The sequence below is a fragment of the Manduca sexta genome, chromosome 15 (assembly GCF_014839805.1).
Source record: "Manduca sexta isolate Smith_Timp_Sample1 chromosome 15, JHU_Msex_v1.0, whole genome shotgun sequence".
NCBI lineage: Eukaryota > Metazoa > Arthropoda > Insecta > Lepidoptera > Sphingidae > Manduca > Manduca sexta.
The window spans coordinates 13,298,280-13,318,369 of NC_051129.1; the positions used below are offsets into that span (position 1 = coordinate 13,298,280).

Consider the following 20,090-nt stretch of genomic DNA (forward strand, 5'->3'; position numbering starts at 1 on the left):
AGTAACAAATATTCATAATAAAAATACTTGAAATTTTGTTCATGACCTTCCATTTTGACATTGTGCTTTACTATAATATATTGAAAGTTTAAATTGTCACGTGAATTACGCGAAGCCATATGTAGTGATAGCTATGGTTTTTCGTTCTCCAGAGTTTCATTGAAGTTTCCAAACAAATTGCTCATTATCTCTACAGTAGTACTTTTAAAGGATTACGCAAATGTTTGACTTTCTGTTATCAAACGCACGCGACAGGGTCTTCCCGTACTCATTTCCAATAAAAATGGACTCTCGTACATTACGATAAAGATTATTTTGTTTTTAGGATGTAATTTAATTTTCGCATAATGTACGAAGGTTAATTCGATGCACGAGCACTGAGATTATTGCTTTAACATTTTTTATTCTTCATAAGTTTTTGTGTTTTTCGTCATGAACTGCGTTGTTTTGGTGCCTTTATAGTGTATTGCTTAAAATACAATACAATGTTATAACGAGGACGTCTCCAAATGTATTGCGCGTGGATAATTGTTTTATTGTTGCGCCTCTGTTGCCTTTATGTTTTAAATGTCAATGAAGGTGTCGAACACGATAATACTTTGCTGTATTTGTGAAAAGGCTTTAAGAGTTTGTACGGTGATTCTAAATGAGTAAAACATAAATTGTTTGTTATTTAGAAACGAAATGAATTGATTAGCTGTTGAGATAGTCTGTGAATCCATAATATGGAGATTGAAGAAATATGTATACATATCGGTATGTATTTTAGAGGTATTGTGTATTAGGTTAATTAAAGTCTATAAATAAAATAATGCAGTAGAACCTGATGCGTCTGAAGATGGAAAGAAAAGTAATAAAAAGTAAGATAATGACTTAATAAGCACACAGAGAGAGGTATCGTAAATATGTACATGTAGAGTTTGCAACGCTTGCAAAATACCAAAATTAGTAACATTGCTTAAACGAGATTAATTTAGCAATGTTAATGTATTTATTATAATAAAGATTTAAACAAGATAGTCACATTATCTGAATAATTAATATTAGATTTATTCGCAATTTTAATTATTACAATATCAGTAGCTTTCGACTCAAAATTAATTTTATTCAGTTTTGCACTAACATTTATTGGAAGCGTAAAGATATTATAGGGGTATTAAAAAAGCGACTTCCCCTACTACTTGCGTTTTCACCAGAGATGCAACTATAGACACCAATATCTATCAAGTTAGCATTTTTCGGAGTCCATACATTACGAGCTCGTAAATCTCGGACAGGCAACATTTATCCAATATAATTGCTGTTAAAAATGTGTCGGACATGCCAATTGGCGAGGAGTTATCGCACGTCCTGGGCCCACGCCGCGTCTGAATTATCACACAATGGCATTCCTGTGGCCGTCGCGTTCGCAGCATGATTGATGGCTGTTTCATTTATTTGCGATGGTGTAACAGTGCCGGGATGCTGGGCGTCCGGGTGAGGTGAGACAGTTTTTGCTCTAATTTGCTTCATTTTTCTCGTACGCCGTTCAAACTGTTCATGGTTATTTATTATTTAGCGCTTTACTGATACCAGATACAATTGTGTCTTTACTTTTTAAGACTTTTTAATAGTCTATCACCTAGATCGTTTTTTCTATCGTTGGGAAGTTTTAGTCAATTTCAATCTGAGGGAACCATGAAGAATGTACAAAGCGGCCACCAGGGTGACATCTAGCTAATTACTTAGTGGTAGGTTTATCACCGCTGTAAATATGTTTGTGGTCAATCAACTATACAAGCATTGTCGTCAATTTATAGGAAAATGCAGAAAGTGATATTACTGCACATATGAGCGCATTATAGTGCTATTATTCACAGTTCTCAGTGATGTTGCTACTGTTAAAGGAAAGGAGTAGAGTTTTTAACTGGCCTTTAGTTCCTAATAATGAAATATTCACCGTATACAAGGTGTTAGAATCCGTCAGCGTCGCGTTCCCGGGATCAGCCTGTTTTGAGTGGCCCCAATCAAAGCATTCATAATATTACAAATGTAGAGCTTAGATACAATCTAATAAGATGTGTTTAATAACTATTATTAAACAATACACTTTTTGTATATAACTCAGTCTCCTCCCACATACCGTTTTAGACTGAAAGGTGCTTAACGGAATTCTAAAGGTTAAGGTTAGACTTCATTATTAATGCAAAGAAGCCAGGTATTCGGAATTTGTTTATAACAAGAATTGTTGTTTGCATTTTTAAATGTTATTGCATGCTAATGATTATAATCTTATTAACTCTTAATTAAATAGCTGCTAAATGTGCTGGGTTACAAATAAAAAGTTCATTTTACATGTCATTTGTTCTGAATCTTCAGATTGTGGAGCGAAAACTAATTGTTTCCGTTTAGCAAGATAAAATTATCATGTTGTTTTTTGTCTTGTTCCGGGTCAATGTGTTGATAAATGTTTCCGTTGGGCATTGATAATACTAGTTATTAAAAATATCCCTTAAAGAATATAAAATAGTTTTAACTAATAATCAAAATTTGGTTATTTCTGCAAATTGTTCGCTTGCACTCATTTTTCATTTTTACATTATCAGAAATTCACAGTTAAGAATAATTTATACTTAATTTCCATACTGGCGGTACTGCATGCAGCACATTTGCAATTATAAGATATATACTGTTTATGATCGCAACAAAGAAAACAAAGAAAAATGTGCGGGAGCGCTCCCCGTGTACTCGTTTAGCTAAAACTATGAATAGTGCTTTTTGTACGCTTTACCTACTGTGTTGGAGCCAACGTTCTTGTTCGCTAATAATAAACAATGTTATTATCTGGCTGAATGAAGTGGAAAAACCTGACAATATATAAAATTATTGTAAAAAGCTTAGACAATGTGTACATCTGGAAGTCCTTGTGTGTGTGTTTCTCGGTGTGTTAAATAATAGTTTTGAATGTACACGTTTTAGGGAATGACGTACTGGTCAAGATTTTTGAGCCATTTATAAATTTCTTATACATGAAACTTCGGTCTTCTAATTGCATTTACTTAGTGTTAATAACTCGACATTCGACAGAAACAATTTCGAACTTCATTCGCTTCATCCAGGTATAAACCGCGATCTCCACAAAGATCATTAGCTGGCAGGAGGATCAATAGTACATATCTTGCACTTTCACGAGTTATTCCTTCACCTGTCCTATCAGATCCGCAATTCGTTCGGAATTCCGCAATAACATCGTATATTTTCACATCAGCACGATCGTGTTTCTAATCCAACTCACGTTTTATTGCAGTATCGTTGGAGCCGATGTTTATTTACTGTTGTTTCTCCCTGAGACACGTTTGGATGTACATATTCCTATGTTTATGTTAATCAATTGTCTTTTTTTGTTTTATTGTCTTTGTGATATGAAAAGCCTTGCGTACTTATTGGTCTCGCGTTTCGTGTTGTGTTGTGAATATTTGAGCAGATTCAAATTTGTATTTCCATTGAAAGATTGTCTGGAATACCTCGCATTGTTTTAATAGTTTTACTATGTTGATACTTAACTCTATTGGAAATCCTTATTACATATTTTAGTAGTATATTTACTGCTAAATAAATATTCATCATGTATTTGCGCAGATGATTTGGCAATTGCCTTCAGCTCTAACAACTGGACATTGAATGCTCAGTTGGTCGACAATTTTGATGCAATTATGTCAATTATACCAAAACTGCATCTAATCTGCAGTTCTGCAGCCAACATGTGGCGCATGCAGATCGTATACATTCCTACACCTTAAACAGAGTATAAAAGTAATTTGCATGCCAAAATGGAATTACAAACGGCGAAAATGTAAATTGGATTAACCTAATTCAACTAAATTACAAAAATTTGCATTTATATGTCAACTAGTCGTTTTCATTACCCTCCACACGTAATGTGTGTTGCCTTTGTTATCTTCGAACAAAAGACAATTTTAATGAATAGTTCATTACGTCAGACACATCATATTTTTTCAAATAAGCTATAATTTTGATGTCTACTCTGCATTTGCTTATTTATAATTTACCTAACAATGAAAGGCTTATTATTTATGTTTAAATACGTGGTGCTCTAGGCTTGTTTCTGTCGCATGTTATGATAATATTGAGGATATCCTCTTTCGGGACTTAAATTTCGATGTTTGAAAACTTACGCTTTTTTGTATGACCAACTTTATTAGCATTGTCATCTTCATTTTTCATTCAGCATCGAATTCGGAACATCATAGTCAGTGATTTAAAATAAAACGATTCAGATTTCACATGAATAGTTAAAATCGTGTAGTACGCGCAAACCACATTTTTTATGACGAAAGTCAACATTTTTTGTTTATGCGGGTTAAGTAGAATCTACGAAAGCGTGTTGTCGAATTGCATTACGGTCCCATTTGCTAATTTAAATTACGACAGTTTAAAAACGTTATTTTTAATATCTACGCAATCTTAATTAAAACAGCAATTTATGTTTAAGAATAATTAAACTCTTGTGTTATGAAGTTATAACATGTACAAAGGTCAATTATAATTCGTTGTAATCGATAAGAAAATTACGATCGTTAAGCTATTTAGTAGTAATCACAGTTTATGGCAACTCAGCATTTCATTGCAGCAAAAGACGAAACGCCAAATTAAATTTATTTTCGTTTGTTACAGAGGAGTATTCCCGTGGAAGAGTAGCAGCTCATCGAAGAACCATGAGTCTTCAACGCCAACGGTTTCCTGGCGGTTGTTCGGCAGCAAATCCAGCGGGAACATATCCACTAAGAACTTAACCTCGGAGAACCCAAACTCCCTGACTCCGGTGTCTTCTGCCACCAACACTCCTCATCACCACAAAAGGCAGGGCAGCTCCGCCAGCGACAAGCAGTTTGATGATCTGGTGGCCAGTTCTATTGCACTAATACAGCATGACAGGTGAGTTGGTATTAAATACATTTTATCTGGTGTCAAGCACGGTAGAGTTGAGGAATAATGAATATGGACATTTGATAGACGAATCACGATCGATCAACATAAATTGTTTTTATTATTTGGCTTTGGCTTGTTCGTCAAAGTAGGTAACTAATGACAGGTTTTTAATACATGTAGTTTTCATTATTATTATGTTTGATTGCTGTTAATAGAATATTTTTTGTAAAATGGTTATAAACTGTCGGTAATATACTTTTAATATTAGTTTTAAATAATATAATATTGTATTGCTTTTGCCACCTTCCTGACGTCAGCTCTATAGATATGTACGTCAATTACGAATAAAACTGCGTCAGGAAAAAATATCACGAAGCTTCTAGAGTCTACACAATTAAAACATAATATCTTTTTAATAGATTTAGTTCTTTTAGACTTGAACAAAATCCACTTGACTTGTCGTAAACTGTATTTTGTCATCTAGGACTTTGACCTTAAAAATATGGACCTAACATTTCAGTAGTGGGCGACTGAAACTGTACTGACGCCCACTACTCAACACATAACCACGCGGAATATGCATACTCGATCCTATATATGCTCACGTTTCTTACCACAGATGTGTCAAAATTTGCTGAATTACATCATCCTCGCTGATGACAGGGTATCTTATTTGCAACCGAATGAATTGAGGCCATTGGACATTATAAAACTCGCCATCGTGGCTCTCAACTAAGATAGGCCATCCTGCCGGCCGTCGAAGGGTGAAATATCTCGTTGATAGAAATTATATTTGGTTATTTATATAATAATGCCAGTCCTGTATCATATACTACCTGCTGCTGAGCAAGGGCTTCCTCTACTGCTTAGGTTTTAGGCCTTAGTCCACCGTGCTGGCCTGGTGCGGCATACCTACGAGTTCTTCTAATGGAATTTCCTTACCAGTGTATGCTGTGCAATGACCGCTGTGCCAATATATAAATAAAACAACGATATTATTTAATACTAGCTTTTGCTCGCGGCTCCGCGCGCGTTACAGTTTTCCCTATATAAAAGTAACCTATAGCACGCAGGAGTAATGTAGCTTCATACTAGTGAAAGAATTTTCAAAATCGGTTCAGTAGTTTCTGAGATTAACTCCTACAAACCCACAAAGAAACAAACTCTACACAATTTTTTTCTCTATATAATATTATTAGAGATGAGTAATGATGTGCGCTATTTTCCTTGTTTTTTGGCAATAGTTCAGTATTGTGTATGGTTTTTGTGGCCTTCAAACGTTGAGGATATTATGCGACATAATCCTGCAACGCAATTCGTCCGTCATGTCTACATTCTACAATAACAGGAATATTTAAAACAGTGATTTGATGGTAAATAAATTCAGTAGCGTAGTTGAACTTAATAGCTTGTGTTAAATTTTTAACGTGATAGTAGGGTTTTGATAAAGTAGCTTAAAATTAGGTCACCAGGAAAACATGTTATTCTTCATCAATTTTCAAATACCTAATATATTTTAGTGAAATATATCATAATTCCGATTAGTTTAGGTTCTACAGCAGCAGGTTTTCCTAAATAACACCTTTCTCTGAGGTGAACGCAACCAAAACACTTTACGTAGGTTGCAAATGAAAAGAAATATTGTATCTACAAGGCGTTGACCCAACAGTTTATCTACAACCTATGCCTAAACATCTTTCCTTATTCACGTACAACCATTAGATTAATTAACCCGTCTGGTTCATCAGCCTCTGACCCCCGAGGGCCGAGGGCCGGGTTGACGAGGCCGGCACAAACGACCGACATACGATGTTCCAATAAACTCATTTGTTGCCGTGTCGTTACGCACTATGGAGTTTGAATAATTAGAAGTGAAATTTTGTTAGGCGTTTAGGTGTATTTTATTTGTTTCAAAATGTTTATACTCTAGGTTTCCTTTATAGCAGCGGAAAGTATGGTACGCAATTTAATATGATTGATGATTTTTATTGTATTAGAGATTTTTATTGAAAATCTTATATATTAATAATCCGTCGCATCGTCCTAATAATGAGTAAGATATTTCAGTTATTAATAAAGGGATCATTAGAATTATCAATCATACTTAACATTTTCTACATATTTCTGTGTACTTTACTGTAATATCCAATGAAGTAGATATTAAATTAAAATAAGCTAATTAGTAAGAGATTTCTTTTTCCCCAATATTTTTCCTCTACGCTATTTTTAAACAACGAAGGTACTATTTCAAAGTGAACGATATGAATATTGTAACAGCGTGTTCACGTGATACAAAATCCCTGTAATCTCATTACCACGTGGGGGCCGACTCAGCTTAAAATACACGCACGTGTTAACACACATTACTTTTTATTAAACACGTTTTGTTTTTGAAATCTGGGTCGCTTATCGACGGAATTACTTACAGTGGCTAGGAAGGTGCGACTGCATGATTCGATTTTGACTCTATCTTGATATGGTTATTTAGAGTAGTTTAATGAACTATGTTTTGTACGATTAGGACCATAACTAATGGTTTTTGAATCGTCACTACATTTTTCTGATACCTTCCTACATTATTAATCTTTACTTTCGGACATGGATAACTGATGATCAAATCACGTTTGTAAATGTGAATCCATTCGTCTCGTATGACGTTTTTATTTGATTAAACAATTGACACTGGTAACCGAAAATGGACATGTTCTTCGAGGAACGTTGTTTGATAATTCAATCAGTGACAGGGCTCTCCCGCATGGGATTCGAATTAACGCCACTCTATGTTCGTGGCAACGTTGTATCAATTGACCTATAAGCCTCTGTAAGAACACAAATAGACACTCACGCCTTTAATCCCCGACGGGGTAGGCAGAGGTTTAACTAGTGCACTCAATTTCCATCGTGGGTATTCCGTCTCATGATGTGATAGAGGGCGAGCTTGTTGCCTTTTTGGGCACTAATTCCAGACTCCGGGTTGATATTGAACCTAATATCACAACCCAGGGATCAAACCCGAGACCTCTGCACACCAGTCATACCGTAATACAGTTTTTCAATTTTCCTTATCGTATTTAATACAAGTGATTCCATAATATATTAATGTTTAGGGTTTTTGAGGTAAAGTTTTCACAAACAGATGACTTTACGTGTAAATATAAAAAAAACTTCCATAATTCCACAAGATTATATCGAAACCCGTCGTGTATCTACGTGTTATTATCTACACATGTTCATAATGCATAATTATGTAACATTTTTCCACTGTCAGAGATCGGATCGTTTGTATTTAATTGCCACAGGAAATACCAGAGATAACTAACAGTGATGCACAAAACGGGCTTTGTGGCCGCTTTACATAATGCGACTTAGTTTTTGCTTTCAATTAAGGCGATTTATCCGATTTGGCATTGTTGAAATTTGGTTTTTATTATTATTTCAATATTTTTATGTTCATTATTGTTAAACTTAAAAAATAAATATCCGTAAATAGATTTACCAAAAATTTAAAATGCATCAAAATTTTAAAAATCGCAAATATTATAACAAATCGGTGTTCTTATTTTTAGAATAGTTGCTGGTAAAATGAAATTCTAGCAATTTAAAATCAGTATAAGTAGAGTCTACTCAAATTATTTCTAAAAGCTTACTGAGGCTTTCGCGAGCGTTGAGCAAGTTATTTGATAAAGCTTTACTCATGGTATCTCGCAAAGAAATTTGGATAGATTTACTAATTAAATAAAATTTTCATAAATTTTAAACCTTTGAATTTTCACTGAACCAAAAAAATTTTAAGCGAATTATGCGTCTTTGATCAGTACGAGTAGGATATAGTAAGGAGTAGAAGGTGTTAATTCCTAAAAGAATTGCAATATGTCGTACGATGTAAACACAACGCGAGGTGTGACCGGCCGTGTGTCGTGACCACCGTCTATCTGGCCAGACAATTTGTACGGGCTTGTGGACAAGTTCGTGACAACACGACACTCAGGGGGTCCACGGAAAGCCCGTTAGGGAGCGCCTGCTGAATATGAATTGCGATTATTGCAAACCCTTTGCATGGCTTTGGAATTCCATCACATTTGGCACATAGATGTAGCAAGCTTGAGGCTCTGACCTACCTAGCGGAGTCACCCCACCTCAAGTTACGTTATTTTTGGAAACCGAGTCATTAAAGAATGATTATTTTAAACTATTTTTTGAATAACGACCCACAAATGGACCTAATTAACACCCCTGTACATCTCATCTTCTATATCTTGTTCGTCTATATTTACCATCTTTATAGTAAACGTCTTTGAATCTTGTTACTAGCGCACAATGTTATCTATACACGCCTTCAGTACTCATCGTAACTACATACGTCACGGATCCACAGAAAGCCCGTTAGGGGAGCGCCCGAGGAATTCTAATTAGGGATTACTACATTATACACCCTGTATGGTCTATTTACATTCAGCTATCTCTTTACGCGCATGTTTCGTTACGGCATTGATTTTCTCCTGTATAAAATAATGGGTTTTATAAAATGGGGTCTATTATTCCATCACTGGTTTAGTGCTGAATAAAATATACGCTGCAATGCGTATCTACACCTTTTTGAATATCTCTCAATGGTGAAACTTAGTAAGTAAAGATAGAAATAATATTAGGCTTGTATAAGTGTATTGCAATTTTGCAATTTTGGCGGTCGTTGGACTTAGCAGTAAAAATTTCATAAATGGCAAAAATGGCGTCAGCTTTTTCAATTCCAAAGTTGTTAGACTAATGAGATTTATATCGAAAAGTTAAGTTTTTTCAACTGTTATTATAGTCTAATTATTAATACTGCTAAAACATTTGTGGTATATTATGACCTTTATGATAATTGAAAAAAAACTTAACCAAACAAGTAGAAATGTTTTACTAATGCTATAAATTCTGACATTATAACGTCATCAGTGCCAGAATTTATATACCCATAATGCTCACAATGACTTTTTTTAAGTTCTTGTACAGATTAGCACATAACAATTTCATTTTTCTAATAAAAAGACATTATTCCCTAGAGGAATGTGGTTAAAGGAACCTTTATTCAGAATGAAGAGTATTGTGCGCCTCATCTCATTAGTACAAGGTTAAAAGTTTCATGTTACAAAGTGAGCCATGCGGTCTTTTTTACCCAAATGAGACTGAGAGGATTATGATTCTCAATGACTTTCAATTTATGAGTAATGAACTATAATGACAATATACTAGGCCTTTTTGTTCTATTATAGTTATTATTGATTCGCTAGTATTCAGTTTTGGATTACTGTCTTTACGTTATCTATCACACGAGACTACTTGTTACTTTTAGATGTATATTCATTAATCTCAATTATTATTACTATAAAAATAATTTATTTTAGTTCCCTCTAAATATTTTCTTTGCAAAGATTTAAGACGAGGATTTCGAACCTGGATTTGTAACTAATCTCATATAATATAAAGTATGCGAGTAGCGTGTGTGACGAGGGTTCGAAATCTCTCAGATATCCCATCACATACACTGAATTCTTGAATTCCACTCTTTTAAATTATATTAAGGGCTTTCCAAATATGTGTCTTGTTTTTATTGTTCTTTTGTATGTTTGTAAGAACACGCCTATTTCCCTGCAGGAGTTCACAGAATTACTCACACGGTTCACGGTTTGCTGAGCTTGTTTCCGTCCGATGATAGGGAACCGGTCGATGCTTTGTTAGAAGCTAATTCCAACCCCGGGCATTACATGTGTGTTTTTCAAATTGAATAAACCGAGAAATGCTGATTATCAGTACATTGGTCCCATATCCAGTCAATATGTAGTTTAAGTGGTAAGTAAGAGGTCTGTATCGTCTCAGTCTGAAAGTTAAATGCAGTATCAACGCAACCAAAATAAACCTTGTTATAAAGTTTTATCTGAAAACCGTTGAAATACAGTTTATGAACAGAAATTGGCACCAGGAGCGCAGTGGAAGCGGAAATACCACGGTAATGGCAGCGGCCGGTCGGCAATTTGCTAGTTCGTGACCGCTCTAGGGCCCCCGGCACAGCGCTAACAGCCTTCGACGGTAGAGATGCTCCCGATTTATGTTTTTAAATTTATTTTCTACAACATTCAATCGGTTTGTTTGATTTTGTTTGTAGACTTTGTTTGATATAGTGTATCAGATAAGTTGAAAGTTTTGTGTTGTGTGCGGTATTTATTATTAGCGTTATGCATTATCATCTTTGTACCAACGTTATCTTCAATGTTCACGACAAAAATCCCTACTAAGTGATTCAACACCAGAGAGTCATGACCGACGAAAGATCTATCTTTAGACTCCCTACGAATTTATAGTTTCTACTTATTTTATAATTTAATATTCCGATATCCTATCCAAGGATTCCTTAGAGGAACACTTAATAAACTGTGTAGCATGCAACCCTTCATGTTTGCGAAAGCCGATTAGACGAGAGTCTGCCGTACATCCTGCTAATTAGAGATGGTGTGCTTAATGTACCGGTTCCTTGTTAGCGAGCGGCGGCCAGTTTGAGAACTTTATGAACAGAGTTGTGATTTAAATAGGCCTCGCTTATAGAGCGCGCTGTAGGTGTGTTCTCTTGCTATCATACTATAGAAAAAACTCTTGCTTGAGTGAATATATTCCGCATGAAGTATCCCTTAGATCTCAGGAAAGTACTAGTGTTTGTGAAGACAAGAAATAAAGTATGTATTTGCATTGGTGAAGGGTCCGTATAAACTTATTCCTACCGGTTTCCCTTTATTTAAAATCTAATTATCATTGGAAAGATTTGCAGACCGCATTTATGCATATTAGTACCTATATGTTGTTTCTAATTCCCTTTAAGAAAATTTCACCTTCCGTCACTGGTAGTTTGGGTTGTTTTTTCATGTCTTTACTAGTTAGATATGAATATAGCAATATTGCCTGCATATCACTGTTGTTAAATATAGCTTAAAATTACGCCTCTTTATTTGCTCCGCCGCGCCAGGTAGATTTTGCGGTCCTTCGAGCCCCTTAATCCTATTTCATCCAAACCATTCATGCGGTGTAAAGATAAATAACCATAGACATGTTTCGTAAAAATAAAGTACAATTCGGTCCACTGTAAATTGTCCGTCATTGTACGCTATTTCATCCTTCGTTGAAGCATAACGTTTGCGGACAATGCACGGAAATTTATTTTTCGATGGTGAATAAATCGAATTCCGCTGGTTATATATAGCGAGCGTTGTAAACGTAATCTCATACTTCATACCCTGGAGGTAAGTCGAAAAACCTATAGACTCATGGTTTGTCGATGTTCTTTTAATTTTTAGAACTTGGTGTACAAAATTCATGTTTGTATTTTGATTGAGATTGCAAAAAATCTGGTATTTATGTTTACCTGACTAGGGTGCATTATAGTTAAATAAAAAAAAAAACAGCAATTTTTAGAAACCCAATCTCCAGCGAATGATATCAATTTATTATTTATAATCCTCAGCGAAACAACTCAATTTTATAAAGCTTATCATTGACTGTCGATCGAACCTACTACCACAGTTTCACAGCCGACACTGCCACTAAACCAAGGAGCCCGTATGTTATTGTACACAAGACGAGAATGTTACGCGTTATTACGCGTGTGTAGCGTAGTTTACGATGCTAGCGGACGGTGTGTGTATGGAATCTTATATGAGTTTTATGGTTAATTTGACTGTTGTGGATCGCTCCTGAATACTATAATACCTAGTGCTACAATCTTTATTTATATAAGCTTGTGTTGGTATTAGATTGAATTATTTGGTCGGGTGTTCGGATGTTTTGCGGTCGTAAAATGTGTTATAGGTTACGAAGTCGTTGTGTTGTATAAAAGTGCTTGTTGGGCCTTATTCTCTATGACAGTGTAAACTACGCGGGCGTGTTACGTTGTCTTCGTGAAATTAACGTGGAACGGTATTCTGTATTTTAATTTCTATTGTCTTATACGCGATGCGGTGCGTTACGTGCTTGTTACGTACTGTCAAAATAACTGGCACAGACAATAAGACCTCTAACCATTGTTCTAAAAACAAAGTCGCTTATATGTTAATCCAAATAGTGTTCTTTTAACTATTGATTGCCAAATTTCATCCAAATCAACTCGGCGGCTTGTGCCTTTGCTTAGTATTATTCAGTCGGTGCCCCAAGCAAAACGCTCAATGTTTTCTTAGAATCTATCTATTCGAAATTTATAATAGAAATAGAAAAAATCACATTATATTTCTACAGTATGTTATCTTTGCTTCGTTGTTTATAATGTGGATAATGTTTTATTAATTTCATAATGAAATTGGCACCAGAATTGTTGATTCCGCGTGTCTCCTAAAGCACGCATCATTTTAATTTGCAACGAACATTATTAGATAGACAATTTGATAAGGATTATTTAAGTATATAATTTTTTTTTAAACATATAAAAGTTAATTTTTAAAGAAATTGTACCTGAATCTGTAAATTCCCGCCCGTGAGTTGTGTTTGCTCTGGAGATGGCCTTATTATTGGATGGTAGGATCCTAGACGTTTCAAGGTCCCGGAGTCATTCTAAAATGCTGATGGAGACCAATATGAGCTTTTTAATCGGCAAAAATCCGACATACTCAGTCTAGTTTACATGTATAACGGGGACCCAAGAGGATTTTTCCCATCCCAGAAGTGAATACAGACGTTGCACTCCATTATACGATTGTATTTGTAAATCTAATGACCTATAACCACTAACTAATTACGTATAATTAGTGTTTGTATTCATTAATGAGTTTGTGCGTGCGTTGATTGTGTGCGTGTTTGTCTGCGAGCGCGTGCGATTGATTTCGTGCACACATGTTAATGCAAATATTTGTGCTATTCACTAACCAGTTTCAATTATGATTAACTTGGTGTAATCAACTATGTAGGCCGTATACTTATGCATAAATACCTAAGGCTTCACTGATATTCATATTTAATCAATGTATAGTGCATAGTTTAGGTTATTTTTATCCAAATTCATTTGCACAAAGTTCTGAAAAAAAGTTATTATAATATTTGAGGGGGATATTTTGTAGTACTATCAGTTCATGCAAATTTGACGCGGTCTAATCAGCACGCATAATGCATTATAATAATTTGCGAACACGTTTTATAACTGTGCTACTTATGAATTAAACATCTGTTACTAACGATTCGCTTTCTTGATGAGAGAGACGCATAAAGCATTTTTTGTTGGGTGATTGAAAATCTCTGTAATAGGTTGATGTAGGTGATAACACATCTTAAAAGACGTTGCATTGTCCTAGGCATACTCAGAACAATCCATCCATGCAAGTTTCATCTAATTTGGCATTTAATTGCTTGCTTCAACAAGGTACTTTGTAATTTTATTTTAAGTTGACGGCAATGTCAATGCAAACATTTTAATAACACTCCACGCCGTGTTGTCCCCTTAAAATCCCACGAGTTAAAATAATGAACTACACTAAACATTGCTACAATAATACTGATGCGAGCCCCATGAAATTGCTATATCTATAAATCTTATATAACCGAATAAAGGGCACCACATGTCCGCTCAAGCGCAGGGTATTAAAGAGGGTGGACAGAGTTAGTTCGTAGATCGTTGTGTCACGCGCCCTCGAGAACACAACCCATTGTGTTCAACTCCCCTATGTAGGGGATGAACTATTGGGGACGCGTTTTTAATATATCCTCGTCATTTATTTCGATTCATTCACCATGCAGTTTATCATTGTTGCGTGCTGTATTTTTTATATTGTGCCGATAGATTAATTTATCTATATAAATTAGGATGACGCGTAATTAATATTCCGAGCGGACTACGCACATTGATATGATCGTTTGACGTAATTATAATTGCGTTGTATAAATAGGAAATAGTTATCTATTAAAAAAATGAGTTTTTTTAAAACACGTACATACAAACCTTTATATTATAATATCATTTGGACGGTGATTGATAAGTGGATTGTGAATATGGAAATCTGCTCTGGGGTAACACTGCGAGCAATGCGTACGAAGGCTTGCCATATTTAAAACTATTGTATGATAAAGATGTACTCGGAAAGTAAAATATAAATAATAGCACCAACACTCAGATGTTCAAAGCACTCCTCTGCGCTCGTCATCGTGTGACATGAAACGTTTAATTTCGTAATGGACAATAAATAGACAATATAACATACTTTATACTATCTATTTATTGTTTATCGATATCAGATACAACCACTTTACCACTAAAACAATGCCTTATCATTTTTTTTAACTATTATAATATATCCTCTCAAATTATTTGACGAAGACACATACGTTATACAAAACAATGATTAGTTAAGGTGGTAGCTCAAGGTCCATTTTCATACATTTTGTTTCGGCTTTAATCTGGGTAACTAAACAAGTATTGGCAAGTAAAGAATTTAAATTCACGTCTAGTTAGTGATTAGTTCTCGCAGTTGAAAGAAAAACGTAAAAATAATTAATAATCATGGATATATATTCTTTACTTGCCAATACTTGTTTAGTTACCCAGATTAAAGCCGAAACAAAATGTATGAAAATGGACCTTGAGGTATCGCCTTAACACTTATTTGTAACGTAAACAAGTACTTGCGTATTGCATCCAAAGGAGGTTACTAGCATCTGTGCGAACTGAAGAACAAAGATAATTCGTAATTAATGTGCGCGCTGTGCTAGTACTCGCTATCATTGAATATTAATACATAATTATAATAACTGCATCGTTCCCAATACGGTACAGATTCATGAGTCGCTTGTGTTGCGTGCGACGGGAATCCCCACTGTCGTGGTCGTGATGTTTATAATGTTTATGCAATTCGATTGAGATTGTATCTGATTGGTTAGCGAGATTTTATATACTAGTAGGGTGTTGGTTGCGAGAAATTTATGAAAACCTTCCATAGTCTGTTATCACTCAGGTATTCGAATAAGAAAAGAAATGGTTTTAGTCAGATCATTGTTGATCAGTAGATCATTGTAGGTAGAGGTGTTATCATTTTGCCAGCTATGTTACGCTTCGTTTATATCAGGCACAATTCAAAACTCCGGGTTGACACTGAACAAAAACCCCATCAATTTAAAAGATAAACAGACTTATTTCACGTAAAAACTTATATATGTCGTTCTGTTTTGTTCCAGACCATCAAACCTTCCAGCGAAATGCACGGAGGAAGCGCTGCGTCACAAGGCAGAGCACGCCCGCATGGTCGAGGCGGCACGGCGGAGGGTAGAGAGGGAAGTGGCAGCGAGGCACGCCAAGCTGCAGGAGTCGCTGCGGCAGGAGGAGCGGCTCGCGAGGCACGCGCGGGAGTGGACGCAGACGATACTGCCCGACTGGCAGAATATGTGAGTACCAACGATGTGCTTGAAGGTGATAATGTCACTATGCTAATACTATTTGTAAAAATATCTGCTCCTTTTGAGTCAAATAATACAGACTTTGTATTCTTTATGTATAAAATTGATGTTCGATTAGTCAAATATGGCAAATATTCTCTTAAATATGTACAAAGTATCTTGCCACCATCAAGAAGCTTCGTTCGTTAAATCGTTTTAAAAATGGAATGCAACAGAAAGACAGACCGTCTTGTATTGTACTGACATCTAGCGATTAAATTTCGAACTAGTATATCTACTTGGATTTTTTATGACAAAAGAGGTTCACAAAAATCAGCCCTTTACTCCTCTACAAGCTTAGATATTTAAATTTGAATTTTTGTAAAACGATTGCTTGGGACGAAATTCCATCAAAGGAATTTAACATTAGGCAGATAGCTGGTCGTAATAATTAAGCTATATCTTTATAGCAATATTCTTGAACAGTATTATATCGACTTAACATTGGAACAGGATAAGAGTAAGTGAGTAAAGGGAGATAACTATATGACACAATTCACATTAAAAGGCTGAACAAATAATTTATCCACACGTTCGTGGAAACTAAATAAATTACCACAATGTAAAATTAATTTATACCACACACAAAAACGCATAAAGACCTAGATTCACTTATTACGAAGGAATTTGATTGTTACAAACAATTGCAACCAATTGTCCTCTTTTCATTATGAACTATAAAGACCATTTGTTCATAGTTCAACAATTTATTCATTGGAAGCTAAAATATGTACTTTGCCCTCCTTTGTTCAAATATGTGCAGACTTGCTAAAAATTAACTATGTGGCTATTTTTTATTACTTTGAATGACGCGACGAGCTTGCCTTTCGCCTAATAGTAAGCGAATTGAAAGTAGCTTTCGATAAATTGAGACATGCTTTTTGTTTTTCTATAATGGCTATAGATGCTACCATAACTTATATTGGTCCTCCTGGTTAGGTTCAATATTCAAAGTGCAGGTCAGAATGAGAGTAACAATAAACCAAACACACATTTCAATTTAGTCAAAGTTGCCACCTTAACCTATACATTCAAAAGCATTACATAAATTATATTATTGAACTACAAGGCATGCAAGTCATTAATGGTTGAGACTCATGGCTTATAAATAATAATAAGATCATCTTGATACTGTAACATTGAATTATAAAGGACTGCATTTTCTTTTTTTTATTGAAACTCAATGACGAGACGAGCATCTCACTCGTTTGATGGTAAGCGATACGACCGCCCATAAACAACACTATATAGAACTTAATTAGGAAGTACTGCATGTCACTCAAATCAGCTCTTCACTTTGACACAAGATATCGTAATGCCTAGTAATTACTAGGAGATAAATACCCACCAACAGTTAAAATAATCCTTATATGTTCTATAAATGGTTTAGTTTGAGTCACTAAGCATGGCTAATTGTCCACACGTTAGTCGTGAGCTAAAGCGGGTCAAACCCATTGTGCAGACAATGCTAGCGTTGCTCGTCAATTGCGATTGTTTGTTTTAGTCGAGTCGCATTGTGCTGAAACAATGCTCGGGATTAAACTACATGTCTTGTGTCACACTTTGTCGTTTAAGGTCAAGATGTATTGATGGTTTGAAAATTGAAGAAGTATGTTTTGTTTATTAGTCACAGTCGATGTATTGAAAAACTCAATTGAAAATCAATCAATCAAAAACTCAATCATAAATAAAAACAAATTTGTTAAATATCATGAATTCTATCAATAAATATATACCCCATTTAGTATCAAATATTCGGTTCTTTTATGTCATATATTTTTATTGCAGGAAAAACGCAAAACGGACTCTAGAGCTATGGTGGTGCGGGCTACCACCAGCTGTTAGAGGTAAGGTGTGGCAACTAGCCATAGGGAACAAGTTGAAGATAACGCACGAAATGTACCAGGACTACGTGGCGAAAGCCAAGCAGAAGTTACAAGAAGCACAGCTCAGAAGGAAGCGGTTAAAAGTTAATCAGGGATGCGGTTGCGTCCCTAGGAAAGACAAAGCAAAATTCGATGACGTGCTGCCGACAGACACTAAAAAAGATAAGAAAGATGACGAGAAACGTTTAGGTATACCTAGGAATTTCAGCGAGCAGAATTTGAAGTCGCACACAGAAGACAGTGAGCCTAAGAAGTGTTGTTCGAAGTCGAATCCTGATCTGCTGGACTATGGTGATGAGTGTTCGATGGAGCTGATACAGTTGGACATAGCGCGGACGTTCCCCCACTTGTGTATATTCCAGCGAGGAGGGCCATACTTTGACGTGTTGCACGAATTGTTGGCGGCTTATGTTTGTTACAGACCTGATATTGGATATGTGCAAGTGAGTGTAATTTTATTATATTTGTGCGATATTATAATGATCAGCTTGTTTGTTAAATATGAAGAAGTATTTTAGTTTATGATGTAGATATTGGTTTCTATATGTGAAGGATTTTTTTTTGTAAAGTGACTCACTGTTCTTGATGGTAAATTGAATGGACACCTAGGTAGGGTGTCAGATTACGAGAGATGATTACTCCTTGCTAGTCAACATAGTTATGCAGGCCATTTTTTGATATCAGATATACACTGATCATTTCTGAACATGTCACAATAACTTGAACCACTATGGGGAGTTTTATAGAGGTTGTATTTAACTATGATGGTCGCTACCTGGGAAAATACAAACATCGCCTATTAAACTACTAAAGATTAAGTAGAATAAGGTTTTTTTAGTCATGTTCTACTAGTTCACTCGTACTCCTTCTGAAGTTTATATAAGTAAACGTACATCTCTTGAAGTTTATTTAAGTGAAGAAAAAACGATTAGTGATACGGGTACGAAATATTGAATTTGTTCAGGTAGTTTTGTGTATGATTGTATTTGTATCGTGGCGTGTGGTGTCAGGGCATGTCGTTCATCGCGGCGGTGCTGATCCTGAACATGGAGGCGGCGCCGGCGTTTGTGTGTTTCGCCAACCTGCTGGACGGCTGCGTGCTGCGCGCCGCCTTCACGCGCGACGGCGCCACCATGCAGGTACGGCACTGCACCTCCCCAGGGTAGGCAGAGGTGCAACCAGGACTCACTTTTCGCCATGTGTGTTCCCACGGTATGATAGGAGGCGAACCTATTGCCGAAATGGCAATAGATTCGACACAAATTCCAGACTTCGAGCTGATACCGAGTCAAAAAATCCAATTTCACTGCCCGAACCGGGATGCAATCCAGCTACCTCAAAGTGGTCGTATCGCCGTCTTTCCAACTCCTTATCTTTCTTTTTGAATAATTTCCTTGCGGAATAATGACAAATTACTTTTCCCTGAGACTCGCCGAGCTTCACTGCTCGGTGTCATAAAATGCGTGCCACTGCTGATCCTGGCTTACAGGAGTTGTAGTGGTGGACGGTAAAGTCTCTAGTCGTATCGCGCACTAATACACTGGGCCAGTCCTAGTCAAGGCATCAATAAACAAATATTTAAAAGGTTATTTTAACATCAATTATAAATATTACAGCGTTTATGGAAAGCGTACGGTCGCCTAGTGGAGACGAACATCCCGGCGCTGGCGGATGGTGCGTTACTCCCCGAGTTGTACTTGTTGGAGTGGCTGTACACGGCGTTTGCGAAGGCGATGCCGCTGGACGCCGCCTGTCGCCTCTGGGACGTGTTCCTGAGGGATGGCGACACGTTCCTGTTCAATGCCGCGCTTGGTAAATAACAAAGCTTATACTTTTCAT

The 20,090-nt window shown here is 36.0% G+C and overlaps 1 protein-coding gene across 1 annotated transcript in view; it reads left to right on the top strand.

Annotated features, from left to right (window-relative positions):
• LOC115450454 (TBC1 domain family member 12) overlaps positions 1–20,090 on the top strand; it is a 48,607-nt gene that overhangs the window by 20,956 nt on the left and 7,561 nt on the right. Inside the window, 5 exon segments of the mRNA XM_037438744.1 lie at positions 4,675–4,935; positions 16,108–16,314; positions 18,154–18,694; positions 19,262–19,390; positions 19,868–20,063. Coding sequence (XP_037294641.1) covers positions 4,675–4,935; positions 16,108–16,314; positions 18,154–18,694; positions 19,262–19,390; positions 19,868–20,063 — 1,334 coding nt within the window.